Source organism: Erithacus rubecula (assembly GCF_903797595.1).
Source record: "Erithacus rubecula genome assembly, chromosome: 11".
In the NCBI taxonomy this organism is placed as follows: domain Eukaryota; kingdom Metazoa; phylum Chordata; class Aves; order Passeriformes; family Muscicapidae; genus Erithacus; species Erithacus rubecula.
Genome location: NC_136663.1, coordinates 18,561,346 through 18,582,692, shown reverse-complemented (window position 1 = coordinate 18,582,692; position 21,347 = coordinate 18,561,346). Strand labels below are relative to the sequence as shown.

The 21,347-nt window shown below is 56.1% G+C and overlaps 3 protein-coding genes across 7 annotated transcripts; 2 read left to right on the top strand and 1 right to left on the bottom strand.

The window, feature by feature from the left end:
- Window positions 1-455: 455 nt before the first annotated feature.
- SCLY (selenocysteine lyase) lies at window positions 456-5,742 on the bottom strand. Of its 3 annotated transcripts, none has more exons than XM_079314986.1 (14): window positions 5,620-5,742; window positions 5,103-5,207; window positions 4,918-5,030; window positions 4,729-4,829; window positions 4,423-4,579; window positions 4,004-4,131; window positions 3,732-3,896; window positions 3,294-3,400; window positions 2,942-2,978; window positions 2,531-2,614; window positions 2,277-2,379; window positions 2,029-2,104; window positions 1,223-1,413; window positions 456-705 (listed from the first exon to the last, which is right to left on the bottom strand). In XM_079314986.1, exons 2-13 carry the CDS (start codon window positions 5,150-5,152, stop codon window positions 1,254-1,256), a joined length of 1,281 nt encoding a protein of 426 aa, XP_079171112.1. In that variant the 5' UTR covers window positions 5,153-5,207; window positions 5,620-5,742; the 3' UTR covers window positions 456-705; window positions 1,223-1,253. The 3 variants fall into 3 exon arrangements, with proteins under 3 accessions (XP_079171112.1, XP_079171114.1, XP_079171113.1); XM_079314987.1 differs by having other exon boundaries at window positions 466-705; window positions 1,214-1,413; XM_079314988.1 differs by lacking the exon at window positions 4,729-4,829.
- On the top strand, window positions 5,494-9,918 carry LOC306806338 (uncharacterized protein). The gene is made up of 2 exons (XM_079315005.1): window positions 5,494-5,825; window positions 6,433-9,918. Exon 2 carries the CDS (start codon window positions 6,466-6,468, stop codon window positions 7,312-7,314), a length of 849 nt encoding a protein of 282 aa, XP_079171131.1. The 5' UTR covers window positions 5,494-5,825; window positions 6,433-6,465; the 3' UTR covers window positions 7,315-9,918.
- Window positions 9,919-12,697: 2,779 nt separating this feature from the next.
- On the top strand, window positions 12,698-15,924 carry AIRE (autoimmune regulator). 3 transcript variants are annotated; one of them, XM_079315682.1, is made up of 12 exons: window positions 12,698-13,007; window positions 13,140-13,311; window positions 13,388-13,540; window positions 13,618-13,695; window positions 13,800-13,913; window positions 14,048-14,154; window positions 14,312-14,389; window positions 14,684-14,799; window positions 14,869-15,078; window positions 15,167-15,263; window positions 15,512-15,580; window positions 15,753-15,924. In XM_079315682.1, exons 1-12 carry the CDS (start codon window positions 12,867-12,869, stop codon window positions 15,831-15,833), a joined length of 1,416 nt encoding a protein of 471 aa, XP_079171808.1. In that variant the 5' UTR covers window positions 12,698-12,866; the 3' UTR covers window positions 15,834-15,924. The 3 variants fall into 3 exon arrangements, with proteins under 3 accessions (XP_079171808.1, XP_079171807.1, XP_079171809.1); XM_079315681.1 differs by having other exon boundaries at window positions 13,137-13,311; XM_079315683.1 differs by having other exon boundaries at window positions 13,137-13,311; window positions 15,196-15,263; window positions 15,753-15,885.
- Window positions 15,925-21,347: the final 5,423 nt, after the last annotated feature.

Here is a 21,347-nt window from a genome sequence, read left to right as displayed (position 1 = left end):
CCTGCAGGGAAACTGAATCTCCAGTGGTGCACAAGCTGTGACAGGTCCCCAGGAACTGTAAGGTCCATGACATTGAAGATCTAGTCCTGATGCAGACCAAAATCTCTTCTGTGGAACCATTTTTTCTAAAGGAGGTTTTGACTGTTATCCAAGGGAGGGGGAAAATGGAGAAATAAAAGAATGTATTTGAGATGGAGGTGTGAGCAACATGGTAAGCCTGGCAGGATCAGTGACTGTCAGTCAGGGTGCTTGGGTATTAAAATCCAATAAGACATCAGATTTGCAAAGAGCTCCAGGGTTTTAGGAGTCCAAATAGCATCCCTGTCCATGGGCCCTGTGCCAACCAGGCCCTGCAGGCACCTCCCACTCCAGCTGCCTGTGCCTCTGTTCTGTGACATGACTGTTTTCTGAGTGAAAAGACATCACTCAGATGGCTCCAACCAATCCAGCTTCCCCCATAGAAAATACATTTTACTTGTGAAAAGAAGCATCATTTACTTTTATTCCTATGAATACCTAGGGAGACCAAGTTCCCTGATATCAGCCAGGCCAGCTGACAAAGCTCCTGATCCATGTGACACTTGTGTCCTCCAGTGTTGGTGATGCCAGAGACCCCCTGGGCCACACAGGGTTCCCTCAGGTGCTGGCACAGTCACAGCTGTTTCCTCAAGGAGCAGGTGGAGCTGGCAACAGGAGCTCTGCCCCCTGTAGGAAGGACAGAAAAAGGGTAGCAGGTAAAGCAAAGTAGTGCTGGGAAAGCTCTGTCCAGCCAGGAATCCCTTCAATAGCTTAGGGCAGAGCAGCTCCCAGCCCAGAATCCTGCTGTGCTTCTATCAACTCCTCATTTCACTCTGGGCCAGATGGTCTTTCTTCTCTGGCTGCTCAGGCAGCGGAAAAGCTTCCTTTGTGGGAAGCAACCAGGTCATGAGGCTCCTCTTTCCATGGCTTCCATGCCTGTCCCTCTGCAGGGACTCAAACTCTGAGGCTTAGCTGTGCCAACACATACATATGCAGGCATCCAGCTAGATAGATCTGGCAAGCAAGAGGTACTGGACAGCAGGACTCTGCAAAAGCCTCCACTGTACAGCGGGGCTGAGTTCTGGGCAAGCCTTGGAGCTCCTCCAGCCCCAGAGCAGCCAACCCCCTCCTCAGAACCTCCCCCTGCCACCCCTGAGCCCAGGCTGGCACAGGCAGCTCTCACCCAGGAGCCCACCCCAAGAACCTGAGTGGTGTCCGTGGCGCAATTCAGGCATCTATGGGGCCTGGTCCTGCTCCAGCTGCTCCACAGCCTGCACGAGGTCCTGCACAGCCCTGTCCACATCTGCCCGTGTGGTGCCGCGCCCCACGCTCAGCCGCAGCGCGTTCTGTGCCACCTCTGGGGGAATCCCACAGCTCAGCAGCACTGGGGAGGGCCTGGAACGCAGCCAGGAGGTGGAGGTTGGACTGGAAGGCTGAGGAAACCCCACACATCAGCAGGGAGCCTCTCGGAGCCACAGGAGGAACCACATCCGCAGATACACTCCAGGCACCTGTTCCCTGCACACCCCTGTGTGCTTTCCAGGGGCACCCAATCCCACTGGGCTTGCTGCCCCATGAGAGATCTGGCTCTTCTAAAATAACCTGTTCAATGTCCCTGTGGGTTGGCAACTCTTGGTCTCTAGACCAGGCCAAAAGCACCCGCAGACCCCACATTCCCTGAAGGAGCTATCTGGAGATCCCAGGAGGGCTGGAGTAGGTGAGCCAGGCACACACACAGACACAAGGCAGGCTCTCTTCTGGTAGTGCCAGGAGTTCAAAAGTACTTTCAAGCTCAGCTGGATCACCAAAGCTGGGTGAAGCAATGAAGCATTTCAGCTGTGTCTCCTGCAATGATCCCCTTCAGCCCCTCTGGAAAGCGCTGTACCCTCTTTGTTAAAGGTGATGCTGCCCAAGCCACCCACTGTCTCTCTCTCCCTGTCCTGCTTCCATCCCTCCCAACCTGCTGTCCTGTGGGAAGACACTCAGGGGCTAGAAAAGCTGTCTGCTCACCGATCCCCCTTCTCAGAGTGGCAGGCAGCCCCGACACTGGCCAGGAGCACCTTGCAGTGAGCCAACACCCTTCGTCCTGCAGCGCAAGCAACACAAGAACAGCTCTCCCGGTGCCAAGGCTCTCTCCAAGGCCTCACCTCCCTGCCTGAGCCATGCCAAGCACCTGCCAGTCTCAGCAACAGATGCTGCAAGGCACAGGTGCTTGGCTCTGTGTAGCCATCACAGGACAGTGGTAAGATAAGAGCTACCTTGAAGGCCTGAGCCCAGGATGGAGAAGTTACAGGTGTTGCAGAGTCGCTTGGAGCCCTTAAAGTGACTATTGAAGTGAATCCTCTGCTTCCCAAAGGAGGCCTGGAGAAATCAGAGGGCTGTGAACCTCTCCGGGTTTGCAAGCAACTTTGTCCTTTTGAGGGAGTGGGCAGGGCCAGATGGACATACCCACCCTGCTCCAGGCCCCACACCCTGCATCCTGAGGCTGTGGGAAGGGCCCACATGTGCTCACCTCCAGAGTGGCCTCCAGGTAATCCCGGACATCTCGCATATGAGCCTCATAGACCTCCAAGTTCTTGCTCACTAACTCTGCAGCCTGAGAACACACAGACAGGCTCCACCAGTGACCCTTGGACACCTCCATCTGTGCATGGTCCCCAGGCTGTGAACCCAGCCTGGAACAGCCAGTGCCAGGTCTGTGTCCCCTCTCAGTGCCATGTGCCATGTGCCATGTGAGTTGGGTGACTGTCAGGGCTGCAAACCTGCAGCAAGTGCCCCAAAACGTCACTTTCGACTGGCACTGGAACTTTCCCAGTTCACCCTCCCTCCCACATCCTGAATTTGCCCCTTCTGATGACCAGGGACCACAAATGGCTGTCTTTGTGCTGGGCCTGCACCACTCACCCTGACCATCCCAACTGACCTGGCCAAGGCCGGCAATCATTGGGGTGTTCTCGGTGCTGGAAGGGAACAGAGACCAGTGAGTTATTTCTCCAGACCAGAAACCCAACCCTGACATACAGACATTCCCTCATGGGATCCCTCACGGCTGGCAGGGGCTCCTGGACACCTCTCCGAGATGTCTGAGGAGCCAGTTCCACCCTTGGCAAAGCCTGAGCTCCAGGGAGTTTCCATACATGGATCCATTTCCCTGCTGTGCTGGGCTGCTCGCCCCAGGGCTGGCAGGTGGCAGAGCTGCCAGCTCAGCTCACACAAGGCAGCCCATGTGGCTTGGCCACAAGCCAGAGGCCGACCTCTCCAGGTAACTCCCTTACCCTGGCCGGAAACTCCTCTCCTGTCCCCCTCCGAAGAGCATGGGGTGCAGCGGGGTGGTGGTGCCAGGGCTGCGGGTGTACAGTGCTCCGATCCGTGGGCCATGGAACTGTGGGGACAGCCACAGTGACCCTGGGGACACTGACAGTACTGACAGTGCTTCCTGCCCTTCTGCCCAAATCTGAGTGCCCTCCAGTGCTGGCCCCTGCCCATCACACAAGCACAAGGTACTGCAGAGCTGCTCCCCATCCTCAGTCTCCTGCCCCCCAGTCCAGACTGGTTCCACAGGAATGAAGTCTGTCTGCAGAGCACCACCCAGCAGATCATCTTTGGCCACTGTGAGGCACCAAGCTGTGTAGAGCACCCAAAGTGCCCCTGGCACCCCGGCAGAGATGTCACACAGCGTGATCAGCAGCTGGGCCACACGAGCAGGGCCACACCTTGTGTCCCACGATGGTCAGGTAGTCCACGCCCAGCTCCTGCACGTCCACACGCCCCTTGCCAATCATCTGTGCTGCATCTGTGTGCACCAGGATCCTGGGCAGACTCTCTGCTGCTCTGCGCTGGTTGAGGGCACGGACGCGCTGGCTCAGCTCCGCGACGGGCTGATGGCAGGAATGAGGGTTGGCATCCCAGGGACCTTCTGCTCCCCTCTGTCACCGCCTCTTTGCAAGGCTGTCTCTTCCCTGTCCCCCTCACTGCCCACACTCACCATGATGACCCCGGTCTCGTTATTGGCCAACATGAGGGAGACCAAGCAGGTGTTTGGCTGGATGGCGGCCAGGACATCGTCCACCTCTGCCTGCCCGCTCCGTGGAGACACAGGCACAAAGGTGGCTTCTGCAGGCCAGGAGACAAGCCCTGAGGCTGGCTGGGTAGGCTGTGAGCACTCAGGGCTGCCTGTGCCACAATGGGGAGGGCAGGAGTGTGTGGGCAGTGGGAGCACAGGCACAGAGCAGGGACGTGACACATTCAGCTTGGGGAAACATGGGCAGCCATAGAGGAAAATGGTGTCCTTCTCCAGGGGGAGAAAGTGGACCATCACAGAGCATGCAGGATCTAGCCCTCCTCCAAAAACACCAGCAGAGACAAGTCCCCCGCTCAAACCTCACCTGTGCCTGTGCCACTCACCTGCCAGGCCCTCCCTCCCCAGCTGCTCCAGCGGCAGGCGGATGGAGTCGTGCTCCACGCTCGATGTCACAATGTGTGGTGTGCCCTGGCTGTCCCCCCTCCTATGCTGGCTCTCATGAAAGTGCCTGCAGGCAGTGTGGATCACCATGTTGTTTGCCTGAAGGAAGGAGGGAAGGAAGGAAGGAGAGAGAAAATGCAGGCTCAGAAGGAGTATAGTGGCCTTCATCCCCACCCTCCTCATCACTGCTTGCTGGACAAGGGTTGGTGTGCAGGGATGCCCAGGAAGGGGGTCTCCCCTGCTCCCACCTCCGTGCCCCCTGAGGTGAAGATGATATCCTCAGGGCGACCTCCTAGCATCCTTGCCAGGCTCTCTCGTGCGCTGCCGATGAGCTCCTTCGCCTTCCTGCCTGTAGGACCAGATCTAGCAGCTCCCACGGACTCCTGTCACCACGGGGCCCAGCCCGAGGAGACAAAATGGCCCATCCTGGTCCCTACCTGCAGGGTGGGAGCTGCTGGGGTTGCCCCAAGCCTGGCACATGGCATTCCAAACGGCCTGGGCCACCTCGGGGGCCAGGGAGGTGGTGGCGTTGTAGTCCAAGTAGACCCTTCTGTAGAGGCAGGGGAAAATAAGGGGTGCTGGGGGGCACATGGTGGGGGTACAGGGCAGGGCAGGGCCTCACCCATCCAATGAGTCATACTGCGCCTCCACCGGCTCTGTCCCCATGCCCATCACTGCCGTCAGTCACAGCTGCCGTCACTGTCACCGTTTCGCAGCAGGCACCAACCTGGCACCGTGGGTTACAGATCTGTGGCTGCCCACGGGCGACCAGGCACCTGCCCTGCCGGAGGCACCACAACCACCCACCCCCTCCCGCCTGCCCCGGCTCCACCAATCAGCTCCCTGCTTCCGGTCCCACAACAATGGGACCCACCAATCAGCTCCCTGCTTCCTGTCCCACAACAATGGCATCCACCAATCAGCTCGCTGCCCGCTGCCCCTCAGGGCATTGACCAATCAGCTGTCCCGCAGTTGCGGCCGCCATCACCCCGCTCTCCCGGCCGCGCCGCCCAATCCGCTGCCGCCATCCCCATTGGCCAGGTGCCCGCGAGCGCACGGGGCTCCCGCTGGCCCCCGGCGGGCGGCGCGCGCGTCCCCTGTACCCCTTTCTCCCCCACCTCGCGGCGGGTGTCACTCACGCGCTGCTCACGCGCGGCCTAAGGCGGAGTGGGCGCGGCCCGCGAGACGGTGCGTTTCCGGCGCGCGGAGCTGGGCGGTACTTCCGGGACGGACGCAAGGCCAGGGAGCGGCGGCGCTTCCCCTCGACAAGATGGCGGCGGCACCGTCCGTACGGTTCCCGTGCTGCGCCCCGCGCAGGCTCCGCGCCGCACTCCGCGCGATGGCGGTGAGCGCCGGGCAGGGGGCGCCGGGGCGGGCAGCGACGACTTCCGCGCGGGGCTAGGGCGGGCGGCGCTCGGGGCCCGCCACGCCGTGACTCAGCGCCGCACGGCGGAGGCGGCCCCGCGTGCCGCAGCCGGTGCGGGGCCGAGGCGCGGGAGCTGCCCGGCAATGCGCCCAAGGCGGCCGCGCCTCGTGGCTCCGCGCCGCGGGCGGGCCGCGGCGGTGCGGGCCGTGCCCCGGGCGGGGGGGGGGAGCGGGCGGTTCGGGCGCTGTCGCGGGTCAGGCGGGCGGAGCTGCGGGCAGGGCATGGCCGGGCTGCGGCCCCAGCACGCCTGCCTCGCTGTAATTGATAAGGCGAAGTGCAAAACTCAATTAAAGCCGAATTCCCGCACGCAGACGGCCGTATTAGGCTCTGGGAGCCGCTCCGAGGAGCGATAGGCTCGCGGAGCAGGGGCTGGGATGGGCTGGGCTAACGCAGGCGTCCAACAGCCGCCAAGCGCCGCAAAGCCCCGCGTCCCATTGGCCTCAGCACGCTTACATCGGCTTGTTTCTGCTGCGTGGAAAAAACTGCCTCCTTTGACACACTCTTCTCTTTTCTTCCTGTTTTTCAGGTTATGTCGTAGCCACAGAACTACTGAGCAGTGATGGAATCACTGGACACTGAGGTGAGGGCACGGAAGACCCTGGGGACTGTGGAATACGTGGAGTCTTCGGGCTTCGCGCAGGGGGTGCTGCCCACCAAGAAGGATGTGGTGCAGAACATGCTGTACCTGCTGCAGCCCAAGAGGGCCGGCCAGGCCCAGCGCTCCAAGGAGGATGCGGCCCAGCTACTCGCAGAGCACCTGCAGGAACACTGGCTGGTCTGCAACCTGCACACCATCGCCACGCAGAACATAAAGAAACTCATCCTCAAAATGTATGAGGAGTTCACCCGGTTGTACCAGACCAGGAAGCAGAGACAGAACCAGGCTTTTTCCGAGCGAGCAGACAGATTCAACGAGAGTTCAGAGAAGCTCTTTGACGTGTTTTGTACAGACACACAGATGAGGGATAAACTGGAGGAGTACAGTGGGATAAAAATGACCAGCATCGAATGGAAGTTTCTGGAAGATCAGAGGAACGAGAGAAAAATGTACTATGAAGATTTCACAGAGAAGCAGGAGCTGAAGATGATGGAAAGAAGGCAGAAGATACAGTGTCTGGAGCACTTCAGGAAGCTTGCCAGGGAAGAGAAGGAGAGCAGCAAGGCAAAGGAGATGAAGTACAAGGGCGAGGAGCAGTTGGATGAGGGCACAAGTGTGGATGAGCTGTACCCTGCGGAGGAGGAGAACGGCGGCGCCCCGGCCTTCTCTCTGCGGGGCCGGCGGAAGCGCCGCTGCACCACGGCCGCCGCCGGCACTGACCTGCCCCTGGAGGGCGAGCACATACGGATGAGCATCCGCAGGGTCAGGCCTGGCTTCTACGAGACTGTAGAAAAGGCAAAAGACTGCTAGCGCCCGCCACCGAGTGCGGGCAGAGCTGCTGGAGTACAAGGTGGCAATGCACACGTTAGGCAAGTTTGAAATCCCACCATCCATTGGAAGTGATTGTTGTAGATCCTCAAGCCAGAGCTCAGGAACATGCTGCCTCCAGGGAAGAGGGCTGGGATGATGACAATGGCAGCAAGGACTAAACCACATGGATTTGGAAGGATGAGCTGTCAGCAGTCAGCGATGCCAAGGCTCAAATGCAGCGGATGATCCAAGGTTACGTAGCACATAAGCCTCTTCTTCCAAGGTCCTGTCTGCATCCATGGGGTTTGGAAGTCTCTCAACATTTCTGAGCCACTGGTGGCCTAACAGCATGAATCAGGACTCGGATTTACTGCAGGGTGATAACTTGGACTTGTTGCTAACAGAAAATCCCTGTGCTGAAGAGCCCTGGCTGCAGTGGGGGTGAAAGGTGCTTAGCCTCTTCCTGCGGGAGCTGGCGTTTCTGCCAGGAAGGAAGTGGGTTTGCAGCATGTGTCAACAGCTCCGGAGAGGCATGCTGTGCTTTTGGAAAGGGACTGCTCTCCTGCTTGAAGAGAGCAGGAGACAGTGGAGTGCTTTGGCTGTTAAAGCATTGGTGATTCTGAATGTTTTATTCTAGATTCTATTTTACCAACGTTTCCTTGATCAGGATAAACCTTCCTATAACTGGATGAGTTTTATCAAGAAGTCCCTAATCTAGGATCTGGGGTGTGAATCCTAAATGAAGTGGTAATGTTTTCTCTTTGGGGGGAGGGGGTTAACATAGAAGAAAATGCAAATTGCATTGTTTAGTTTTAAGATGAGAGTAATTTTATAAACTGTTATACTGCCTTTTTAGGACATAGGGAAGAAAAAGCCTTCCCAGGTGTAGCTGTGGTGTTCACAGCAGCAGGCACCCAGATCTGGGCTTGCTCTTCCACCCCCGAGGTGATGTAGGCCAGCGGGGGGAGATGGTAGTTTTCCACCCAGAGGTTGTTTGAACCAAGCGTGACCCTCTTGCCCACGTACATCCTGAGCAGTGACGTATTTGTGACTTTTTTAGTTAAGAGTTGCATTACTGGTTTTTAAAGGTGAGAGACTTGAACTTCCAGTGAAATGCAGTGCTGGAGGTCTCTCTGGTGAGATGCCCAAACCTTGCCAGACCACACTGAAAATGGAAAACCCCCAAGTCTCTATTTGTCCACAAAACATCTGTGGTAGAAAGAGCTCAAACTTGCCTGGTTTTAAAATTTACCTTCCAGTGTGAATGTTGGTTTCCCCACTCCAGTATCTCAGCTTTTCCCTGTTTCTTTCCTCTCCGTCCTGCACATCATTTACTGACGTTAACTCATGCTCTTTCATTCTTTGGCTTTTGCTCCCTTTAACAATAAATGCATGTACGAATAATTTTGACAGTTCATTTACTTTTGATGAATCAGTCCTCGGACTGCTTTGAAGTCCTGTGCCAAAGGAGGAGTGAAATGCAGAGCAGCTGCTGATCCCCTGGACACGGCGGCCCTGGCCAGTCTGCCCAGGCAGGCTCCAGCCTTGGCCACCTGGCACAGATCTGTCCAGCTGTGAGCTGCGTGTCCCTTCTCAGGGACTCTGCTCCTTAGTGCCGGGGTCCTTGCTCTGTATCTCTGACAAGCTCGTCCTGGTAAGTCTATCCAAAGTATTTAGTGCCCGCCGCGTGCTCTGCATCACTCGTAGTTTTACAGGTTTGGTAGCAGCACCCTTGAGCCTCCGCTGCCTGAGGCTTCACAGCCTCCCTCCATCTCCTCTCTCTGACATGCTTCACTGACCTCCCCATGCAAATTATGTCACGTTTAAACTATTTGCCTTCCAGCCCGGAGGTGCTGGATTGAGCCTCTCACTGGGTCTCTACACCAGCAGCTCTGTTTCAGCAGGGAATATAGCCAAGCTCGGACCTCGCCAAAGTAGAAGTTTTTTAATAACTGCTGTAAGCCCCCTTTTTATTACAGATATAGCTGACAGTATAAATGCTTGTGTGTAAAGCAAATCCACTGGGGTTGGCTTGGATATGGAACACAGCTGTAAAGTGCTTTATGATTTTCAGGGATTCAGGGAATTTAAGGTTGTCAAATTTGACTTCCTGTCTAGCACAGGGAATTACATTTCATTCAGAAGCCCCACACTCAGCCTGCTACTCTCAGTTGAACTGACATGTCTGACAGAAAGTCAAGCCGCAGGTGTCAGCAGTCTACTCTCTTCCTTGTTATCTACTTAGTGATTAGTCACCTTCACTGTTTCACAAAAAGATGGAAAAAAAATCTGACCAACTTCTAGGCTGTGATTCTTTTTATGACATCCTGTACAGGCTGAGCAGAGTTTATCACATCAAAATCATATTTAGGTTTTTTTTAAACTGGGTTTGACTGTGGATAGAGCCAAAGCCTGGCTCTGTTTCTGCTGCAACAGGGGGGAAATTTCTAAATCATGCATTCTGGTATTCTGATTACTCTTCTTTGGGACCATGGTGCCTTTTTAATCAGGACAGTAAATCTTGTCCCAGGATTCTGTACTTTTGTACGTTAACAGTTGTTGACTTTCCTTTTTGGTGTGTCCCAAATAAATTAATATAACATACCTCTGGGCTTTTGTTTCTTCTTTCTAAGGGGGAGGAAAGAGGAAACTGAAGCTAAAGTAGATCTCTGCTTCAGCTCTCCTTCCCAGGCCCTTGCAGGAGCAGCTGGGATGCATGCAAATGGAGCTGGTCCCATCCACACCATGTGGGGTGGTGGTAGGGAAGCTGCAAGAAATGGGAATCTGGCACAGGGGCCCTTTTTTCCCAAAAAAGGAATCTGCTGGAGCCTGGAGCACCAGAAGGTAAGGGGAGAGGAATAAAATCTCTGCACATGGTGTTTCATGGGGACTCTCAGTGCCTCAGGCATGGTGGAATTGGCATCAGAGACAAAGGTGGGGACTCCCTGCTTTCTTGCTGTGATCCCATGCATGAGTGTTCCACTGCTGCCTGTTCTCTCCTGACTGTGGCTCAGGGATGATGTTTGAGATGAGTGAGGGGCAGTTGTGTCCAAGTAGGACACGGTGATGGTTTGCAGCACAGGACTTCAGCAAGGAAGGAAAATTGGAAAGGAGGAAATGCTGGAATGGGCACGTTTGCATCAATGGCTTTTGCAGGACGGAATTGAACTGCATCCCAGGGGCTACAACTACTGCTGGATGCTGAATCACTGATTTTCCTGGGTATTTGGGGAGGAACATTGTCAACCTTTGCCCCTTGAGTCCTGGTTTCTGCAGGGAGAGTAGTAGAAAGCAAAGGGCATCCTGAAAGCCCTGCACCCCAGCCTGGGGCCCTGGCACCCAGGCAGGGCACATGCCAGCCCCAGGCAAAAGCTGCCTTTTTGCAACCCTTCCAAATTCCTTAGAGCTGCCCAGGCTGGCCATGAGTGAGGTTGTAGAGAAACACCCGCCTGATTTCCCAGCATGGATGTGCCTCTTCACATGGCCACTGCTCTGCCTCTTGCCCCTCTCAGAAAGGGGAAGGAACACAAAGAAAACTACCCAAAATGCAAATCACGGCACTACTGAGTGGGCTGGATGTGGAAAACAATGTCTGTGACTCAGCACAGAAAGAGTCACAAAGTTGGAATTTAAAACAAGTCCAAGCCCAGCACTGTGGGCATATGGCTCATGGAGTGTTGGGCAGTGCCGCCTCACGAGGGAGCTGGGTGGGCAGGGGGAAGTGCCAGAGCCTTATCCTAGGCCACCTGTGCCAGACAGCCTAACACAGCGTGACAGTGAGAAATTGTGGCACTGCAGGTGGGATACTGGGGAAAACAGTGCTCCTAGAAAGAGGGGAACCAGCCTCTGAGGCTATGTCACAACTGTGCTTGTTCTCAGCACCTGTGGCCAAGCTTGGGCAGAGCTCTAGGAGGGGAGATGAACCTCCTGTGTCACCTGAGATCCGTGTTTTCCCCTGGGGGAATGTATGGGGCAGGTGGTGGTGAAGCCATCCCCACCATGGCAGAGCTGGGCACAGGGATCCTGATGTGAGGCACAGGAACCCAGAATAACACCTGCCCAACCCCCATCCTACAGCTCTCACTGCCTCCAAAGGAAAAATCCCCCTGAATGCTGAAATGAGCTGCAGGGTGAGCCTTTCCACAGGCAACCACGTTCATTTATTAACCAGACATGTGCAAGGGTATTTCCTGCTCTCACCAAGGGTGTTGTCTTGTTATTCTTCCCGAGTTTCTTGACAGCAGATGCTTCCTCCTGGAACAGCTTTGGAGCCAGCAGATACTGCTTCAGTCTTTTAAGACATAGCAATCAAAGTTCCTCCCTGTATCTATCCCCTTGGGTGTCCCCTTCTGCACCTGACCCTGCTCAGGTCAGCCCTGCTTGCACCCCATGGCCTGGGGACAGCTGTGCACAGCCACAGCACCCCTGGCAGAGCCTGCTGGGCAGCCCAGACACACTTCCAGGGGGAGGGAGGCTAGAAATTGATCCTGGGGAAATCCAAACGCCTGGGAGTTGGGGTAGGAGCTGTTGAGCTTTCTCTTTCCCAGTTACCTGGTACAAAGCAGCCAGGCCCCCAGATTTTTCTATCCCAAATGCTTTCAAGGAGCCAATTTCCTCTTGGTTCTAAGCTTTTTGCAGCTCCGTTTTGGGAAGTGGATATTGACAGAGCTGTGGGCTGCACCTGCCCAGGCATTCCCTGAATGCACTTGTGGCACTGCCACAGCTCTGGCAAGATGTTTGCTTTTTCAGCTTCCTCATTTGTACCCCAGCACACCTTTTGTGGAGTTTATTTGTGTGTCAGTGCTTCCTACTGCCCCACAGAAGCTGCCCACAACCTCAGGAGACCAGTTTTCTCAATTGGCCCAGTCTCCAACAGCATTTTATATCTTTTTGCAGTCCAATGTGGACCAAAATCACTCACATCTTGGCTTCTCTGTGTCTGGAATGCATTCATTACGTGAGCACCCAGACAGTTCCTCCTAGGAGGAAACCCTGTGTTTCTATCTTGAGACATACCATATTGTCCATGAGAGATGCCGGGAAGGGAAGTGGGCAGTGTGGGGGGGGTACACACGCAAAGGCACCCATACCCTGACTCTCTTTCATCACTGTCACACCCCCACCTGCTGGGTCCTTACTTTCCCACAAGCTCCTGCAGGCGAGTTTCTGGATGAGAGAAGCAGGTCCTGCGGAAAGTCCAGAAATTTTGGGAGGCGCCTGGGTGACCACAGATATGAGAGAGGTGGGAGCCCCTCACCAGGACCTCACTGCCCCCTTCTCCCCCCTCACCCCACGCTGGTCCCCGCGGGCTGGGTGTCCTTCACCGGCGGCAAAGCCGACCCCTCGCTGGCTGCCACCCCCGGAGCTGGGGAGGTGCCTGACCTCAATCCCGGGGTTGATGCGTGGGGACAAGCCGGGAGGAACGGACGGGTTCAGGTTACGGCCTCGTAAAGAAATGAGTGGGGCTGCGGGAGTGCACCGAGGTTTCCGGCGCCGCGGCCAAGGAGTATTAAAGGGGCGGCACGGGCGGCTGCGGCTCCGGCAGCCCCGGCATGGCGGGGCAGGGCAGCGACGGGGACCTGCGGCGCCTGCTGAAGCTGCACCGCACCGAGATCGCCATGGCAGTGGACGACGTCTTCCCACTGTTGCATGGGCTGGCTGACCACGATGTCGTCCCTGAGCACATCTTCAAGGTGAGGCTGCGGAGCAGCACAGGCCGGGCCTGCTGTGGGGTCGGGGCCGAGGGCAGCCCGCGGGCCGTGCTGTGCCCGGCAGGAGACGCTGGGCCGAGGGCAGCCCGCGGGCCGTGCTGTGCCCGGCAGGAGACGCTGGGCCGCGCGGAGCGGGAGGGCTCCCACCGCGCCTTCCACGCGCTGCTCACCTGGCTGCTGGGCCGCGACACCGCCGCCCTCCGCGACTTCTGGGCCGTCCTCTTCAAGGACTACAACCTGGAGCGGTACTCCCGGCTCCGGCCTCTCCGCGGCGCCTTCCCCAGAGGTAGGAGGGGGTCCGGTGGGTCTGGCAGCCCCGGGGGCTGACAGTGGGAAGGGTGCTGGTGCCTGTCTTCTTGCAGAGGTGGAGCTGGGACGGCAGCGTCGTGGAAGGCGTCTCTCCCCGAGCCCCACAGCACCGGCCCCACACAAACCCCAAGGCAAGAGGAAAGCCCCTGAGGACCGGGACAAGGCCCGGGCGGCACAGCCCGCTCCACGGCACAGCATCACTCCTGGTATGGAGACGGGGCAGGGTGCTGCCCCTGAGGTACTGTGGGGTGCTGTTCCCCCTGATGCCCTTCCTCTCACAAAGCTGCAGGGCCCCTGGTGAAGGCAAAGACTGTGAAGAAGCCGGAGGGCACAGAAAGCCCCCGCACCTCTCGTGCCAGTGGTGAGTGCCGAAACCCTCAGGGCACCTTCTGCCTGTGTGCTCTGTTTGCCCGCAGCCGTGGGCAGGGGGCTGCCCACCGCACTGAGCCGCTGCCTTGGCTGCAGCCCTCCAGGCAGTGGCTGCCTCGGTGCAGAGAGCGGTGGCCGTGGCGGGTGGTGAGGTGCCCGTCAGCCGTGGCGCCATCGAGGGCATCCTCATTAAACATGTGCTGGATCCAAGTAAGTACAGCCTAGGTCAGCCATCTCCTGCCCTGTTTAGTCCCCCAGATTCAGGAGCCGCCCTCAGGAAGGGTGAGGTGGGAAAGGAGAGCTGGAGCTGCCTCTGGCCTCTCTTGCAGGCAGCTCCAAGACAGGCAGCAGAGCTGGGGATGAGCCATGTAACTCAGCTGCCTGTGAGGAGCCAGAGACCAGAAGCAGAAGTCACAGCCTGAAGCTCCCCCATCCCAAGGCTTGCCAAAGTGTACACACACCCCCCTCATATGTTTTCACACCCATCTTGTGCAGCTGCCAAGGCTGTGAAAGGGGGATTGTTCCTGCATGGCATCATAGCCATGGCCTGGGGGTGCCCCCCAGTGCAAGTGGTGCCTTTCCAAACCTCTTCTTGTCTCACCAAACAGAGCAGGGAACCCCAATTGCACACCCAGGGCCAGCTGCCAGCAGCCACTGTGTACAGCCAGGACCCTGTGCCCCACCAGGTGAGCCCTGGATCTGACAACTGCTGCACCCCCAGGAGGAACTGTTGGGGTTCCCGTGGCATGTCCATTTGCCCTGGCCTTGAAAAGGAAACCCAGGGGCTCAGCTACTGGAGGTTCACCAGGTTATGACTCCCCAAGAGGCAGGCAATTTTATTACCCAAAAAAAGATTCGTATGTTTGATGCAGGGTGGGTGATGCAGGGGGAGAGGGCAAGGGGAATGACAGACCTTGCCACAGCCATGGCTTCAGCCTGTGAGGGTGGCAGTGACCCCGTGCCCACTTCCCCGGGGACAGGAGAACGAGGATGAGTGTGCAGCATGCGGTGATGGTGGTGAGCTCATCTGCTGTGATGGCTGCCCCAGGGCCTTTCACCTTGCCTGCCTGGTGCCCCCACTGCCCCACGTCCCCAGGTGAGTCCTAGGGCACACAGGGAAGCCAGTGTCCCCTGCCATCCCTCATGCTCTGCTCCAACTATGCAGTGGCACGTGGCGATGTGGCTCCTGTGTGGGGAATGTGACTGAACCAGGCCAGCTCCTGGAGGCAGTCTTGCCTGTGGAGAGACACCCTGAGATCCTGGGGGAGGCAGCACGAGACACCCAGGCGGGTGGAGTTGAGGGGAGCATCTGCAGCCGCTGCTGCACCAGGATCCCCACTCCCCGACACTGTCCTGCTCCCAGTGGGGACCCCAGGTGAGTCTCCCATCATGCCCACGTCCCAACATTAACTCCTCCCTGGAGGATTCTGCCCTGACGGTCTGTGTCACCCCTGATGGTGCAGGGGGATGCTGCTGTGCATGTCCTGCACAGGCACCCCGGACACAGGCGGCCTGGCCACCCCCGCAGCAGCTGGAGACCAACTGCTTCCGGCAGCCAAGGTCAGCACAAGCAGCGCCAGGAACAAGGTGGGAGAAGAGGAGTGGGGCTTGTGGGCGGCAGGACGGTGGAGGTGGATCAGACAGGAGAGGGATGGGCTGACAACACAGGCAAGTTTGTGAAGCTGTGCTGGGAGAGCATGAGCTGGGACCAAACCAGCTGAGGGACTGAACACAGGCAGCAACCCTGACCAAAAGGTGAGCAGGCTGAGGGCAGAGAGGGAGCTGGCAGGACGTCTCTCCATGCACAGGCAGAGGACGGAGCCCTTGGCAGTGACCCTGTGCTGAGCCGGGACGAGCTTGATGCGCTGCTAGGTGAGGTAAGACTCTGTGTGACACCAACAGACAGATTCCATGCAAAGAGGACGATGTCTCTGGTGTCGCCCACAGGGTGACATGGGGCTGTGGGTCCAGCAAGATGTGCCTGGAGACCCCCAAGGGGAAGGATGGGGGATGGGAATAGAAAACAAACGAAGAGGGGTTTTCCCACAGAACACGTGGGATGGGATCTTGCAGTGGGCATTCCAGACCATGGCACGGCCACTCGCAGAAACACAGGGATTCCTCAGCTAATGAACAGACGAAGGAGCAGAATTCAAACAGAGAGCCGTGAAAAAACGGTCTCTGAGATGGATGCAAAACACCATGCACAGAGGCATCACAAAAGCCAAAAACTAACACAATAAAACACTGTCATTTAAGCAAACATGGGCAAGATGTCAGTCGCAAACTAGGAAAATCAGATGAAAATGGCAGCTCCAAGGCAGTGACACTCAACAATGAAAATTTAGCTACACAACATAGGAAAGAAAACACAAGGAGGTGACCAAATAATATATAAGAAAAAAGAAAAAAAATGCTATCACAAGAAAAATTATGAAAAAATACAAAAGAAGCAAAAAACCTCAATAGTACAGTAAAAGCAGATTTAAAATCGTCCCCAAAAGAAACCGATCCTACTTAGCTTCCGAGATCAGACGAGATCGGGCGTTCTCAGGGTGGTATGGCTGTAGGCACCTCCTGAACCATCTGCAAGGCTCACGAGCACAAGCCACCACCTTTGCACCCTGCACACGTACACGACACGGCCACCCCGTGTCACAATGCCAACACCACATTCCATACCTGCAACAAACGCTACACAAGGGAAACAAGCCATGCCAGGCACACCAGCCTCACAAGGTACCTGAGCCACACGAGGCACCATTGCCCGCTCCCTCCTGCCCCGCAGCCCGAGCTAAACAAGAGACCTCCAGCCCAGTCACCATCAGCCTGCACCACCTCTCCGACCAGCCCCACAGACCCATGGACACGGGACTAGGGCACCAGAACTGCCCAGGCCAATCTCCGAATCTGTATCCCGAGCCGACTTGACAAAATGCACACGTAGCACGCAAGCCACACGTGCCCTCAACCTCCTGCCCCTCTGCATGGCCGCCCAAGCAAAGCAGGAGACACCTCCAGCCCCCAGCAAGATAAAAAAAGCCTACAGCACCCGGTATTCCCAGGCGGTCTCCCATCCAAGTACTAACCGGGCCCGACCCTGCTTAGCTTCCGAGATCAGACGAGATCGGGCGTTCTCAGGGTGGTATGGCCGTAGGCACCTCCCGACCCATCTGCAAGGCTCACGAGCACAAACCACCACCTTTGCACCCTGCACACGTACACGACACGGCCACCCCGTGTCACAATGCCAACACCACATTCCATACCTGCAACAAACGCTACACAAGGGAAACAAGCCATGCCAGGCACACCAGCCTCACAAGGTACCTGAGCCACACGAGGCACCATTGCCCGCTCCCTCCTGCCCCGCAGCCCAAGCTATAAAAGAGACCTCCAGCCCAGTCACCATCAGCCTGCACCACCTCTCCGACCAGCCCCACAGACCCATGGACAGGGGACTAGGGCACCAGAACTGCCCAGGCCAATCTCCGAATCTGTATCCCGAGCCGACTTGACAAAATGCACACGTAGCACGCAAGCCACAAAAGACACCTCCAGCCCCCAGCAAGATAAAAAAAGCCTACAGCACCCGGTATTCCCAGGCGGTCTCCCATCCAAGTACTAACCGGGCCCGACCCTGCTTAGCTTCCGAGATCAGACGAGATCGGGCGTTCTCAGGGTGGTATGGCCGTAGGCACCTCCTGAACCATCTGCAAGGCTCACGAGCACAAACCACCACCTTTGCACCCTGCACACGTACACGACACGGCCACCCCGTGTCACAATGCCATCACCACATTCCATACCTGCAACAAACGCTACTCAAGGGAAACAAGCCACGCCACGCACACCAGCCACACAAGGCACCTGAGCCACACGAGGCACCATTGCCCGCTCCCTCCTGCCCCGCAGCGCGAGCTAAAAAAGACACCTCCAGCCCAGTCACCATCAGCCTGCACCACCTCTCCGACCAGCCCCACAGATCCATGGACACGGGACTAGGGCACCAGAACTGCCCAGGCCAATCTCCGAATCTGTATCCCGAGCCGACTTGACAAAATGCACACGTAGCACGCAAGCCACACGTGCCCTCAACCTCCTGCCCCTCTGCATGGCGGCCCAAGCAAAGCAGGAGACACCTCCAGCCCCCAGCAAGATAAAAAAAGCCTACAGCACCCGGTATTCCCAGGCGGTCTCCCATCCAAGTACTAACCGGGCCCGACCCTGCTTAGCTTCCGAGATCAGACGAGATCGGGCGTTCTCAGGGTGGTATGGCCGTAGGCACCTCCCGACCCATCTGCAAGGCTCACGAGCACAAACCACCACCTTTGCACCCTGCACACGTACACGACACGGCCACCCCGTGTCACAATGCCAACACCACATTCTATACCTGCAACAACAGCTACACAAGGGAAACAAGCCATGCCAGGCACACCAGCCACACAAGGTACCTGAGCCACACGAGGCACCATTGCCCGCTCCCTCCTGCCCCGCAGCCCAAGCTAAACAAGAGACCTCCAGCCCAGTCACCATCAGCCTGCACCACCTCTCCGACCAGCCCCACAGACCCATGGACACGGGACTAGGGCACCAGAACTGCCCAGGCCAATCTCCGAATCTGTATCCCGAGCCGACTTGACAAAATGCACACGTAGCAGCAAAAGGAGACACCTCCAGCCCCCAGCAAGATAAAAAAAGCCTACGCACCCGTTATTCCCAGGCGGTCTCCCATCCAAGTACTAACCGGGCCCGACCCTGCTTAGCTTCCGAGATCAGACGAGATCGGGCGTTCTCAGGGTGGTATGGCCGTAGGCACCTCCTGAACCATCTGCAAGGCTCACGAGCACAAACCAGCAGCTTCGCGCCTTGCTCCACAGCCTCACAGTCCCTCTCACAGAAGCACGCACATGCACACAAACGTATACAGCATCATTTCCAAGGGCAACAATACCTTCTATATCCCGCCTAATGCTAGAAAACGCACAGAAGGAAAGGAAACACACCGGCCACACAAGCCACGTTTGACTGTTCCCTCCTGCGTCTCAGCATGACCGCCCAAGCACAGCAAGAGATCTCCAGCCTGAGTACGGCTCCCCAAGCAAAACAGGAGACCTGCTGCCCCGTCGCCAACCCCCAGCCACATAAAAAGCCTGCAGCACCCGCTATTCCCATGTGTTCTCGCAACTAAATTTTGACGTGGCTTGATGCTGTTTATAATCCTAGACTGAATCGCGGTATTTCTTTGTTTGGGGTTGTTTCACCGCCGGGTTACTGTATTCCTCGAAAATTTTGCTTTTCCTTTTTCCCGTGCGCGGAGTTACCACGGCGGAACTTACCCTCGATTTTTACTGTCCCGAGAGGTTTTTGCGTGAGTCGCTTGTGGGGAGCGGGTCAGGGCGTGTCCGAGCGACGTGCGGTCACGCGCGGTCTGGGTTTGGCGGGAACACGGCCGTGAAGGAAGGGTTGCTCTCATTGGACAATGCGGCGCCGGCGGGTCGCGATTGGTGGATCCATTTTCTTCCTCTTGCTGCGATTGGTGGCGTTTGTCGTGCGCCGGGGAGATTTCCCTCCCCTGCCCCATCGTCCGTATCCCGTCTCTGCTGACTTTACTGCGGCCCGGCAGTCCCTATTCCGCCCCCACATAACCTCTCCCGGCCCTACAGACCCCACCCCGGCCCGCATCCTCTATCCTACCCACAAACTCTCTCTCCAGCCTACTGTCCCTGCCGTGGCCCACAGTCCCTATCCTGTGCCACGGTCCCTCCCCCCGGCCCACAATCCCTGCCGTAGCCCACAGGCCATACCCTGCCCCACAGTCCATATTCCAGCCCCACGGTCCCAATCCCAACCCTACAGTTGTTATCCCAATCCTACTGTGATTATCCCACGGGTTTTAATGACAGCGAATCAGGTAGATTTTTATAACAATAAATTATTTATTATGATAAATCATTAGATAAAAATAACTCAATCCGAATTATTTATTACATGCTATGAAATCTTAAACTAGTATACTACAAGACAGGACTGTGCATTTTTTCACAGCAATATTAAAGCAATTGTATTAAAGCAAACAAAAATAAACCATTATTACAGACTGATGTAAATCACCCATACCAATGACTGTGGACAAATGTCTTTCTTCCAACCTTAAGGAGTATCCTTGGTGAGCATCCTTAAAACGCAATGGAATAATCTCCACACACTCCAAGAAGGAAAATATTAGAAGAACCTACTATATGGAAAGTGGACTGGACTTCGTAATATGATGGAGTTGACCACCAGTGATATGCCTACAGGTCAGTTTAGCAGTTTATCTGCCAAATCTTTTGTCTTATTCTAAGCAGGTTGAATTGAGTCTGGTCTGCCAGACTGAGATAGTGTGCCAGATATTTAGCATTATTCAACACCAAAAAACAGCACAGGATGCCCCTCAGCCCACCATTGATAGTTTGCAAAATAGGGAATTGTTTGAGTTGTTTGACCATATATCAGGGCCAAACATCTTATTTACACAGTTCCTATCCCAGCCCCACAGTGATTCCACCCCCAGCTGCATGAGATTTATCCAGTCCTAGAGTTTTTATTGCTCTACATTGGTTTGGGTCTTGATTCAGCCCCAGGGGCTTCAATATACCCTCTGGCCTCACAGCCCCAGCCCTATAATATTAAAAAAAAAACCCGCCCATCATATATCTAGTAATCAAATTTTTAAAATATAATAAAATAAAAACCGTGACAATGCAATAGTATAATTAAATCTTATTACAACTAGGATAATGTAAAACTAAAAGAATAAACAATAAAATAGTATCAGTAGAAAATGAACCTGGATCTAGACCCAAACTGATGTGGAGCAATGGAAATGGTGAGGCTGGATGTGGATAAATCCCGTGGGGATGGCGGGGGTGGAGCTGAAGCTAGAGGGGTACAGGAGCTGCCAGGGGGGGTTCCAGCACTCCCATCAATGTTATGACCCACAAACTGGGAGTGGATGTCTCAGGATCCTGGGTCTCAGAGCCAGCCCAGGGGCACTTTTTGGGATGCAGAACCAGGGACTGAGCAGCTGTTTCCAGCATCTAATGCTGGCTGAGCTGCCTGTGGGCAGGCAGGGTGTAAGGCAAGGTGTGTGTTGTGGGCCAGGGCCCATTTGCCCCCAGAGTCATCCCCATTGGCATGAGAGTGGCAGCTCATAGAGATATTAAGTGATGACAGTGACTGATTCATCACCTTGTCAACAGCACATGAGCAAAGTGACAACCAGGAGCAGCTTTTAGCCAGAGGCAGTGGAAAGCTGAGGAGCTGGAGCTGAGGCAGCAGAGCTGGCAGTGACATAGATAAGGTGGGGCTTAGGATGAAACCACTGTGGGGCTAGATAGGGGCTTTGGGGCTGGGTTAGGCACTGTAGGATAGGGCTGGAGCTGGAATATGGATTCTAGAGCTGAAGTGAAATGAAGATCCTGCCTTGATCCAGAAGCAGCTTCACATGGCAGCATCAGGAAGATACAGAGCTGGAGCAGAAACATCAGGGCCATTGGAGAAATAAAACTTGTAGGGCTGGAGCAGGAACCACTGTAGGGCTGGCATAGGACTATAGGGCTACAGCTGAAATCACTGGAGGTGGGATAGGGACTGTGT